The sequence below is a fragment of the Cydia pomonella genome, chromosome 24 (genome assembly GCF_033807575.1).
Source record: "Cydia pomonella isolate Wapato2018A chromosome 24, ilCydPomo1, whole genome shotgun sequence".
NCBI classification, from domain to species: domain Eukaryota; kingdom Metazoa; phylum Arthropoda; class Insecta; order Lepidoptera; family Tortricidae; genus Cydia; species Cydia pomonella.
Genome location: NC_084726.1, coordinates 10,345,565 through 10,358,223, shown reverse-complemented (window position 1 = coordinate 10,358,223; position 12,659 = coordinate 10,345,565). Strand labels below are relative to the sequence as shown.

The 12,659-nt window shown below is 36.7% G+C and overlaps 1 protein-coding gene across 1 annotated transcript in view; it reads right to left on the bottom strand.

The window, feature by feature from the left end:
- LOC133531019 (ribosomal protein S6 kinase alpha-4-like) overlaps positions 1-12,659 on the bottom strand; it is a 126,501-nt gene that overhangs the window by 90,075 nt on the left and 23,767 nt on the right. The window contains exon 3 of the mRNA XM_061869094.1: positions 520-653. Within this exon, the coding sequence (XP_061725078.1) occupies positions 520-653 (134 nt within the window). The remainder of the gene's footprint in view (positions 1-519; positions 654-12,659) is intronic.

The window sequence follows — 12,659 nt, the reverse complement described above, 5'->3', positions numbered from 1 at the left end:
TTAACCATAGATTTTAAAGACAGGCAGAGGTAGTGTCGCTAATGACCAAACTGTAATTTCCTATACCTCTCGCGTCGAATGATAGTCCCTAGAATTCCTTTAAGTCTCTTTTGGTTGCGCTTAATTTAAACAATAATTGAAGAAAAATCTTTTTTTTACCGTAGGTATTTTTATTCCTTAAATGTTACATATCTAAATAAATTAATGTACTAAACTTCCAAAAAATGCCTTTAAACATTTTATGTGACAGCTACCCCATATAAAATTAAACTGTCATAGGGACCATCATTCGATGCGAGAAGTATAGTACACGCTGATTGGTCCTTGTGTTTACGCATGACACGCACACATTCAAAACTCGCTTCTAAGCGGTAGACTAGGCTCAACCTAAATAAGTGTGTGCATTGTGCGCATACGAAATCGACTTGCCATGAAGCCAAAGTTTTGTCTTTAGCGACCGTTCTTGTCAACTCTGTGTGATTATATAGTGATACAGTGTAAAAAATATAAAAAACCAACCTGTCTCTCTGTCCTGGTGTGTTCTGCCGTTTTTAGTTTCTGGACTATTGAAGCCTTTTTGAGCACCTTCATCGCGTATAGTTTGCCCTCGTCGACGCCGCATCTCTTTTTTACTAGAAACACTTTGCCGTACGCTGAAACAAAGAGAAAATACCGTTAGCCAGACTTACCCCCTTATTGATAAAAGTTTACAAGCATCAATTAGTTTATCTTCTTACTTATAGGTACAGAACATAAGCCAAAATGACAGTGAATAACATAGACATAAGATTATTAGCTAATTGAGGCTTATAGCGCATTTATGAATAACGTCATTAGTAAGTGGGTTTGGTTACTTGATATCTCTTCTACTGTAATTATGTGATTATTTCGTATTTGTAATTTTGTACTTAATTAACCAGATGGATTAGGTAAGTGTAATTTTAGAAGAATGCTAATGATATCTGACATGTTAGACTTAAATTCAATTGAAGATTGTACAAAAGTATATTTCAATTGTACGGACAAGGAAATTGATTTCTGGGTCACTTCGTACAACAAAGAAGAAGAAATTAAATTCCTTGACTACAGATACCAATTAAATCAATATAAGTACTAATTATTCGTTTATAAAAAGGCAGTCAAGTCCAATAACTATATTTACAATCCCGGGGGACTATCACGTTCTAGATGCAATTTTGCATGCAGTGTCGCAGTAAGTTTACCGCTTCAGAATTGGTCTGTGTAACTATAAAGGTACAAGTTGGAACCCGGCGACGTGTCGCGAATGCAGACGACGGTGTCATGTCGCTGTGTTATAATTTCGACTCAGACTGCGGAACGGTAGCGCCAAGAGAGGCAAGGCAATACTGCTTGCCTAGCCAAGGTGACAATCGCTATCGCTTCGACAACGAAACGCTTTGTGTTTCTTTATCGCTCGTCCATATTAGTGCGACAGTGACAGTTGCGTTTCGATCGCTACGGAGCGTAAGCGATTTGCACGTTGGCTACGCGGCCTGATCTACCGTCGGGCGACACGTCGCTGACTTCGAATGACATTTCATAGAAATACAAACAGAAACCAATCGTGTCGCCGCGATGTGTCATCTGCAGTCGCGACTCGTCGCCAGGTTCCAACTCTTACCTGAACTTAAAATCAGGGAGTTTAGTTAGACTGTTTAGACCTGTCCTTTATACGTTGCACTCTTTATTCCGGTAGCCATAACCTAAATGACCGCATAATACTACTAAGTCAATAATGCACCAATGCGTCAACAAGTTGAAAAATACTGAAAGGGTTATCACGCTGACTTATTTAATTGATAAGCTGAGCACACGGTGATTTGATTATAAACATAGTATATATCTTATCTATGAAAGTTATTGGCATTATCTGTAGGTAAATAACCCTGAAAGTTTAAAGTGTCTCTAGTCTCTACGCTTAGTTATTGCCGAAGGTACTTGGCACCACGTAATTGTTTTGTCATACTTGCAAAAGTTCCTAAACGAAACGGTAAAATGACTTACAAGATTTGATTATATTGTTTGTTACAAGTGTGTTAAAAATCCGGCACAACAGGAAATAGGACAAGACTCAGCGTGAGCTAGAGGGACTAAGAATGTTTCACACCAGGGAAGCAAGCCTTGGCATATTTACCATTACATACGAAATTCATGGCCGAGAATCTAATAATTCTTAAGTATTTTAAGGCATTTTTGTTTATATGACTGAGAACCGCCTGATTGCTACATGCCTGTCAGTACTAAGATCTGATAATATGATCCATAAGGAATTAACAGCAATCATATTGTTTTTGTAAGCATCGCTTGCATTTACATATACAACTAATACGTGTACTTTCAGGAAGCATCTATATGTAGACTTTTAACTCGTAGATTAGAGCTAGTAAAGCGATCAGTAAACCTTTTAAATTGAATTAGTGCACTTGATACTTCAGCGTTGCACGTGACTTGCAGTAAAATAGTGGACGAAAATAAAAGGATTTCGACAATTTAGTCGGCTTATTTCACTAAGAAGTATATATAGGCCATACAAGTTAAAAGTTGCTACAGATGTAGTGAACAATCCTTTCTGCTAAAGATCATTCTTCGGAGATAGCAATGGCATATAAATACCTATGTCTGAGGAATCTGAAATCTAGTTGTAGTGCCACCTACATTGGTATCCCAATATATTAGGACATCAAAGAAGTGCAGTGAGACTTCCGCTTCCACAAAACCTAGTACCTAATTAGTGGAACTTTACTACGCAAAAAGAACATCAAGAATGAGTGCGTACCGACTAGGATGTTTACCCGGCGGAGCATTGTTCAAATTGCAAAATAATGGCCGAATTCTCAACACGACGCAGATATTATGTTCAGGTATAATTTCGTTTTGTACCACTCAAATTAGTTTAAGACTTCAAGTAATACGTCATTTGCATGGTGTATTAACTTGAGAAATAAGGTCGGTTAGTGAGTACAAAGTTTAGGTGATGATTTGTCCCAGTCACAGTGACAACAATAAGAAGGGGTTTTCATATTTATTGTCACTGGTACTACATAGCTATTTTTGGCCCGCTTTACTACATAGTATAAAACAAAGTCGCTTCCGCTGTCTGTCTGTCCCTATGTATGCTTAGTTAGATCTTTAAAACTACGCAACGGATTTGCGGTTTTCAAGAGGTAGGTTTATATTTCTAATATATATCTGTGCGAAGCCAGGGCGGGTGGCTAGTACTTCATGAAAATGTAAAGCAAGAACCACAGCGATATACAGTCGCCATCAGAAATATCGGAGCAACCAAGATGCTCACAAATATCTGAACCCGCCTCTATTGTCAAGGCGTTAGGTGCATGTTCCGATATTCTTGACCACCTTACCTACAATAAAACAACGTGTTTGAATAAACTGTAAACAGAATTAATATTTTGCAGAAAAATAAATAATTAAGTAACTCACAGAAAACGGCAAGAACACTAATTTAAAACACTCGCAAATTACTTTCGAGCGACCTTCAGTACAAATGATATAACGAAGTGCGAACAAAAATTAAACATACTGACAGTCTAACATTGTACGAGTGCATTGCCTGGTCGACCTAGAGGGGTCGTTGCTCTGCCATTTTCAAGTAAATAACAGTTCGATGCCAAAAATACTTGGCGGAAATGTATGTAATGCACTCCAGATGAGATTTGTATACAATCAGCAGGTATAGCTATAGATATATAAGTTTATTATCAAGACGAAGTTCATATATGATAAGAGAACATGAGACAGCCGCATCACAGACCTTGTTGCCAACAATATGATCAAATACTAAACTCAGTGTAACATTAACGCAATGATATCAAACACTATTTTGTCATTTCTGACGAAACCTTTAGTTCCGAATCGTGATTTTGTCGGTAGAAATGTAGTTTCGAAACTTTCATCTATAGAAATAGGTTTTTCATTCCAGTGGCACTTAATAAGTTGCTGCTGACTAACAAAGGGAAACTGCTTTGAAATATTGTCTTCTTTTTTATTAGTCTGATAAATGTCATCTGATTTCTAAATAACTTTTAGAGTTTATTAAATTATAAGTGGGAGTAAATTAATTAATTAAGCTAAAATTCATACAACAATTGTGCTCCGACTAGACAAAATAAGTTAGATGTCACCGAGATCTAGAACTCGGCCAAATGTCAGCTTTTTTTTTTTCACATAACAATTTTCGACCCCAGTCACCTCAACCTTCAGGTTAACGCACCTAATTCAGCTCTTAGACGATCAATAATTTGTTTACTCGAAAAACTAATAAAACCATTATAAATTCGCAAACGATTTAACAAAGGTGAGACCAAATTGAAATAACAGTCTGTAAAATGGAAGGTTATGAAGATACTAAGCGTAGGCAGCAGGGCATTAGACAGATCTCCGGGGCTCCGGGCTTACAACTTACAACCCCGTGTAAAGTGTAACGTACTCGATTTAGAGAAATAACTGGAAGGCCTTACACAGGCATGTTTGAAGGTAAAAACCAGGTACATTTTGAGCAGAACGCCACCTATGCCAGACCAGAGTCCTTACCCAGATATATATTTCAAAGGTTAAGGTAGCTTTATTATTATTCTAGAAGTTTCTTATTAGTGCTCTCTATAGGCGAATATAACAAGTGGACGGGGTATGCTTTATAGTCGGAATAACGAAAGACTTGATTTTTGGCAGAACTGAATTGACCCCTATATACAAGACTATAAAAATGAAGGATAGCAAGGAAATCTTAGAGATTAGTAGTTTTTGACCTTGCAATTATAAGGAAACCAACATTTTTTTTGGAAACCTATATGACGAATAAAGTCATCAAAGGGTTTATATTTGCGTACTACCTACTTCGGATGCTTCTAGAAACCAAGAGTGGACTATCGGTCAAGAAACACTGCACTCGATCGAGCTGAATTGCACTTATAACGGCGCCCGGCTACGAGTGTGCATTAACAATTTGGCAATACCACCATAAGTGTCAAACTTCTGTGAAAACATGACTTATAGGATGGTGTTGCCAAATTATTCCAATGCCGACATAAATAAGCCTGACTAACCCGAAGGCCACGGAACGCAGGCTCCGAGCGAGCACACTGGACGCTGACGCCGACAGCCATACATTTGTTATAACCAATGTCGAGCGTGCGTTTCGTTTGAGGCGTCAATGTCGGTATTGAAAGAACACCTCAATAACTACCTAGGGCTCAACTGTCTGGGGAACGTCCTGAAACGTCCCAGCACTAGGACGATCGTTGCCCGACGAGGTTGAGCCGCTTTTAACGACTTTTTCCTTTATTTAAAGTGTAATTTAGCTCGAAATTATTAATAAGTAATCTTTCAGGCGAGACTAGGGATTTAGCATATTGAGTAATAGCCTAATTAACGACTCTTCATTAAATTAAAACGTGATATTTCTAGCGCTTGTACCTATTATGAAACGTAGACGGTAAATATTATTCGCTGACGCTTATTGGGTGTGTGTTTGCTTGTTTGTGATTACAAATTAATTTTGTGTGTACCCGATCATAAACTGGGTTAAACGATTTAATTATAAATAAGTCAGCAGTTTTTTAATTGAATTTTAAAATTAAGATTTATAAGTATTGTTAAAAAAGTTTCAATTATTCTATTGGCAAAAGATTATCACTTATGTATCGAATAAGTTTTATGTTTATTGGCTTAAAGCTTACATTATGCCCATAAATAGTTATTTAAGTATAGCTATTAGTAATTAAAAAATGATTTAAACGGGTCTACATCTACATATTATAATAATAATGTGAGCGTCCTGTTTTGTGTCAACGTAAGCCGACAGCGTACGTCATTATACGCGATTATGACGGTTTGTTATCATATTTTAAGGCTACAATTACGTCACTGACGTCTCGTCACATTTTTGCAAAAAGAGATCTTTGACGTAATTATAGAATATTTGCATTATAGATTATATTTCCGGTAAGAGAAGTTTACTAATATTTGTGTCATATGGTATGTTAAGTATATGACAATATGACGTATAGGCCATAGGGTGATTCATCTCTAGATGATACACAAACATATTACAAAACAAGTGAAAATGTAGGTAAGTAGGAAAATACAGTCAGGAAGCAGGATGCATAGTAGCGGCGGGGACTACGAATCAAAAATATCTAAAATTCTCTAACGATTTTACAAAAAGGAACCAAATTGTAAAAGTTTGGTTCTATACGTTTCTGTTACGACTGTGCAGAATATACAATACTTACACGAAATACAATATTTTACGATGCACTGCATGCCAGTAGTGAGCCTGGTCACTGTGATTTGATTCACTGTGTTGAAGGGGCAGGACTGCCACACAGTGCATCATAAACTATTGTATTCCGTGCAAGTATTGTATTTTCGGCAATACTCGTTTGATTAATATTTGAGCTGGCGGTGGCGTGGCGTGTCAACAGTTTGAAGTAACTGATAAAATGCAAATTCGTGTTCCGGCGGGCCGATGAACCCGAACAATGGCGAATAAAATAAAATAAAACATACCTTATGCTGGAATATTATGTATAATTAAGCAATAAAACGTAAGGTGTTTCGTCTGCCATGTGGGTTATACGTCCATGTCTTATATGAGTACTAAAATAGGAGAATAACAGACAGTTTCGAATGCCGATGTAAGTACATATATTGGGCCAAAATTCGGAGCGTCTCAGTGGGGCAATTGACCATTAATGCAAGAAGCATTCCAATATCTGCTTGAACTACTCATAAAGTAAACAAAAACAGTCAATTTTCCATAGTCACAAACAGACACGACTTGATATTCTTACGAATCTTGAGTTTGCATTGAAACATTTCTATCATTCAGCATTTAAATGTTTCAAATGAAGTTAGATCTATAACATCAAATAACTCCACATTGTAACTATAAATGACTCAATAGAGCCATTAATAGTCGGAATGCAATTATTATAATGGATGTATGGTACCTATTAGACCAAACATCTTAATTTATCCAACAGGTCTCCCTAACAGTTTAGCGGGGGGATGCTCCAGGCATGATAGGTACGATGCATTGGCGTTTTTTTAGGATATTTTATTTGGTTTAAATAGTAGGTTTAAAAAAAAGTCGTTAGGCGCGAATTTGGACATTTTTTAAAACATGTAGATAATAAAGAAATACAGTTTGAAAAATTAACTTACTTTTTGTACCTAAGGATATAAAAACAAATTATTGATTTAAAGGAATAGTTAAGTACACTATTCAGCGCACCTGACAACAGTCCGGTCAGCGAATAAATAGTGACACTAACTGATCACCGATGGACCTTAATGTCTTAACAATAAGGTTCACTAATTGTCTGTTAACTGTAGACTAAAGTATAAATAGCGCACGGTTTATAATTAACCAGCTGTCAATCCTGTCTCTCGATGATTGTACATCTGTTCGAGGACCGTCAAGTGGGAAAGTGTGGCGCTCTTCTTTAGAATCCTGTTTTAAGATACAGTCATAGAATTTAATACGCACCATTTCGTAACCCGTCAGTGCCAATCAATATGAAAGTCGCTAAAGATCTCATAGGTACTACTGTCACTGTGAAATGGTACTGAAATTAAATTACTTGACCGTACGAGTTACAATTTCATAAGTCTCAAAACGTGTAACTGATGCCATGGCCAATGATGCGGCTTTTTGGTAAGTTTTGCCATAAAATGTTGCCCAAGATGTAAGGTGAGATGTAGTTTTAAATAGCCTGAGTCGCCGGCAAGCTCGGCCGAATTTCACCTTCCCATAACAAACGGACTTTCGTTCTCATTTTAAAACTACATGTTGGGTTGTAATGCAACTTTGGACACATAATGACATGAGGTATATCTAGTCCTGTTATTAGTTTAATATATAGCTCCAGTGTATAAAACAACCGAAATAGAACAAAAACAATTTCTGTATGAAAAACTTAAATTCACTGTAATTTTTTAACCATGGTATCTGAAGCTACTTAAACTAATTATGTACATGACTCGATATACATCTTATTTTAAGTACAGTTTCAGAGCGATCTAGCTAGTCATTTAGTCATTTTAAAACGAGAGCGTTTGTGTGCTTTTTGGTCTGGAAATGTGTAAAATTAAATCAACCATTTTGGATTTTCAATGAAACTACGAGCGGTAGGCACCACGTATAATGCAAATTTTACCGAACTAAGATGACAAACGGTATGAAACCGACCCTAAGTACGCAAATAAGAGCCATCAGTTAACATAGATGTACAATTTCTAAATTAATATACAGGTTCAAGAAACTTAACAAGTGCAAACGCCACACAAATACACGTCGCTCTCGTAATTCTCAGGGTGCATTGACGATCACAAAATCCATACACCGTGAGGTAAATGCCCACACAACGGAACATCTGTCCGATAAAAAAACGCACCACCTGGCAGCGGGTTCAACGCGACCTCTAGTACACCCAATGTGTATTCGCTATGATTGCTAAGGATAAATCAACTGTGTTACGCTTAGATAAGAGTTATTTTTAGTTGTTGAGGAGTTTGTGTAAAATTGCACCCAAAGTGTGTCTGCGAATAATGCTAAGGTTAAAATAAACTGTGTTACGCGAAGATAAGAGTTATTTTTGGTTAGTGAGGAGGCTGTGAAATGTGTTTGCAGAACGCGTCATGTTTAGATCGATATTAGCCTAGATGTTTTATACTAAACCTGACCTAGTATAAAATAACCATGATTATTCTGGAATTTTGCCGGTCTATGATTAGCTGGAAATATTAGGACTGTTTCTGAGTAGAAATTTGATTAATTTGTATACCTACTTAATACTTGAAGTATTAAAGAGTAATAGCAAAAGTTAAGACGAAAAATGTGACCGCGGCCGGCAAAACGTCCCACTTAGTCGCCTGCCATAGGGACGACTTGGCAGGTTATTCGTATAAAGATACAAGCAAATCTTGTCCTTTTGGCAAGCGACAAAATGAGACGTTTTGCCGGCCGCGGTCACAAATAAGGAAATTAAACAATTAAGCGGTTATCACACCGTGGTATCCGCATCCGGAAACCAAATCAGTATGATCACCCGCCTGTCTCATGTATCTTTACTTCCTGTAGTCGCCATCTTATACATCGGAGCGGCCAAGGTGATCAAAAATATCTTAACGTGCACTTTAAACGTCGTGATAGGTTATGTTCAGATATTTGTGAACACCTTGACCGTTCCGATATATGTGGCTTTCCATTAAAGAAGGGTCCTTATGCTTCAGGACTTTATCAGAATTTCTGATGGAACGGACCTTATTGCATTTGAAGCATAAGGAACCTTCTGTGATAGAAAGCCGCATAACTGATGGCGACTGTACTGAGTGTACTGTGACTAGACAGTCACAAGGAATTTTAATTTGTATTATTTATCACATTTAATATGATTCAACGGGTATTTTAAGTATTTTAGCACAATAATCTTGCATTAAAAGCAAAATAACTTTAGCAAAATTATAGCCTCAAAGTATACGCAAGGCAAACAGCTCAATGCACTTTATATTCTTACACCTACTAAAGGTTGTTAACATTATCAGTTCACGATCACGTGTGTGATAAAAGAAACGCCATTTTGTTGCACTTAAAAACTGTAGAACGATAACGGATATTTGTTTAATAATGTCCTCCTAAGACCCAGGACTCATTTTTATAAGCTTTTATTTAACTTGCTCTGTTTATGTCTGTTAGTGTGGGTCAAATCTTGGCGACTAAATTTGACCCACTCTCCGATTTCCGATTGAGCTGAAGTTTTGCATACATCGGATCACAATGCAATATTATGATGACATGGAGCTGTTCCGATGATGGCGACAGGAGGTGGCCATGGAAACTCTGTGATAATGGTGTTTAGAATTTTCTCGACTAGTATTAGTTGTCTGTGGAAACAAAACTACAGTCAGAGATAAAAGGTTGTACTAAAAATGTTTTGTTTTTTTTTTTTTTTTAACTTATTACCCACTCACTTGCTTTTGGTAACTGTGGTTTCCAGCTGTCACCCTTATTTTATTATAATCATAGAGGTTACTGAAAAATATGAAGCAAGTGAGTGGTTATAGTTTTGAATTTGAAACATTCTTTAATTCCATTGTTTAACAATCGATATGATTTCGTCCTTTTAAAAGGACCTCGGGACTCGAGTTCCGACTGATGTTTCTTGCATGACGTTGAAGACAGACAAGTAACCACACCTGTGGTCTTTTTTTTTTTCTTTTTTTATACTATGTCGGTGGCAATCAAGCATACGGCCCGCCTGATGGTAAGCAGTCTCCGTAGCCTATGTACGTCTACAACTCCAGAGGAGTCACATGCGCGTTGCCGACCCTAAACCCGCCCCTCGTTGAGCATTGCTTTTAAGGCTACTCAACTAAGTGAATTCAGACAGCCTAAGAAAACGTCGCAGGATCAAGACCTAATTCACAGCACTCATATATATACCTAATTGGAGTTTAACTTTAGTAGAAGCAAAGTGGCAGTAAGTTTTAATAACTGTTGTTTGGATATAATAGCCTAATAGGCTACCTAAGACAATATTCCATTGGTTCATAACTTTTAGCGAGGTCATTGTGCTAAAGGCTGCACTCGTAACTGAACATCAGGGACCTTGTTTTTTCGTAAAGTTTACGAATATTCAATATACAATGTAGACGATAGTAGGTAATCGTCAAACTGACGGCCAGGGTCATAAAACTTCTCTTTCACACCTGCATGGTCCCATCAAGCGTGGAAGAGATATCAATATCAATCACTTTGCTACTAACTTGTGGTGATCGAGTAAAAAACGGTTGCCATCCGGACGTCCTCTTCACACCCATTTAACATCCGGCGCGCAACATTTGAAAGGGTTAGAAGATGAAAAACCAGTTAGCCCCACAAAAAAGTATAAGTAACTTTACTTTTATTACACAATTGACTTGAGAAAGTAATCTATGCTGAGAAACAGAAAAACCAAACGCTTGACAACGAGAAGTTAGCTTAGCCAGTCTTTATGCTCTAGCCGGACAAAGGCCTGTAAAAAGGTCTTTCATCTGATTTGATTTCATTTTTCTTGGCTAAAATTCGATGGTAAAAGATTTCAAATATAATATGGCAACAAATTACTATATCAACTAAGCTGCCGGTTTCACACTGTCATTTCATTTAAAAGTAATTTTATTTTCTTTCGCATTTTTCTTTATCTCTGAAAATTTACAAAACTAAGCGACTAGTTCGCTAGATCCTAAAAGAGAACTCTGAATGTCTACATATTGGACATTTAATGCTACCAGGGCCGAAAACAAAACTTGCGAATACTCCAAAACTATTAAAAAATCACTGCAATTTCTTATGCAAAATAACCCATTTTTATTGGTATCGAATATAAATTGAGACCGAAGACTGCACAGGTGGCCCGAGGCTTGCATTCACGACGTCACGCAACACGCAACCGACCGGATGTCTACGAGCAAAACGCTATAAAACTCTAATCGAGCCATTTTAGGACCATCGTTGACAGTTTGATCGTGTGTGGACCTTATTGTAACGAGATAAGGTATATAAATGGTTAGTTAATTGTGTAGTTGATAGTACATTACGGATTAGCACGTCTTCGCAGAACGACTGGTACATCGTTATAGCTTATTTGATGGTACTAATTGTTGTATCACCGGCCGAGAATAAAAGAGAATCAAATGTCCCTGAACTCCCTGACAGCAATTTAGATACCTCTAAATTCAGTGGAATTGAGATCAAAATGTATTCGGAAACGTTTATTAACATAGAAATTTTAGTTTTAGTTTACTTCAGCTTAGTGTGCTAATTTTAGATAGCTATCTCACTCTTATTGTGAATTTTGTCTTATCAAGGTCTTGATAAAATTTGAATACGTAAATCTTTTATACACGTCATCTTATAATCATAGCTTATTATACACGGTCTACGTCGAACGAGTTGACCTGGCCGATAACAGATTAGATGCAGTCTAAAACCACATTAAACATTTAAATGAAACTATTATTTAAATGTAGTTCACTGACATGGATATCCTTTCTATACAAATCTGCATTACATTAAAGATGTATGATTCTATAGGATACAAATATTTAAAAAGTTGAGTTATTGAAAAGACTGGCCGGTGAATATTCCAATTTCGAAATTTGAAAAGTGAACGCGCTCGTAACAATCTTATCTCGACATATGGGTTGCCAGTGTCAACGGCCTGAGCCCCTAGTCTATGGTTTCGAAAAAAGAAAGGGACAAGGGGACTGTGGCAAGTAGGTGCTATTTATAGAAAAATCAATCAATGGCTTTTTAAAATGCTTCATTTCCTTCTTGTTAAATTACAATTTTAATACATTTTTGCGATGTACGTATTTATTTATTTTGTAGTTTTACATGTATGTAAAATGTACAATTGTTGGTGCAATATTGACTTACTTATTTACTGGATAAAAAAACAATTATAACACAATGAACACATTTATCTTTATTTTTTTAATATTAACATCATAGATCATAATTGAGATACATTACATGTTATTAAACTCGGGTTTGTCGTAAACATGACGTCAAAACTTTGAATAGTTTGTTTAAAATCAATTTATCAATTTAAATGGCATGTCATGGTTTTTGT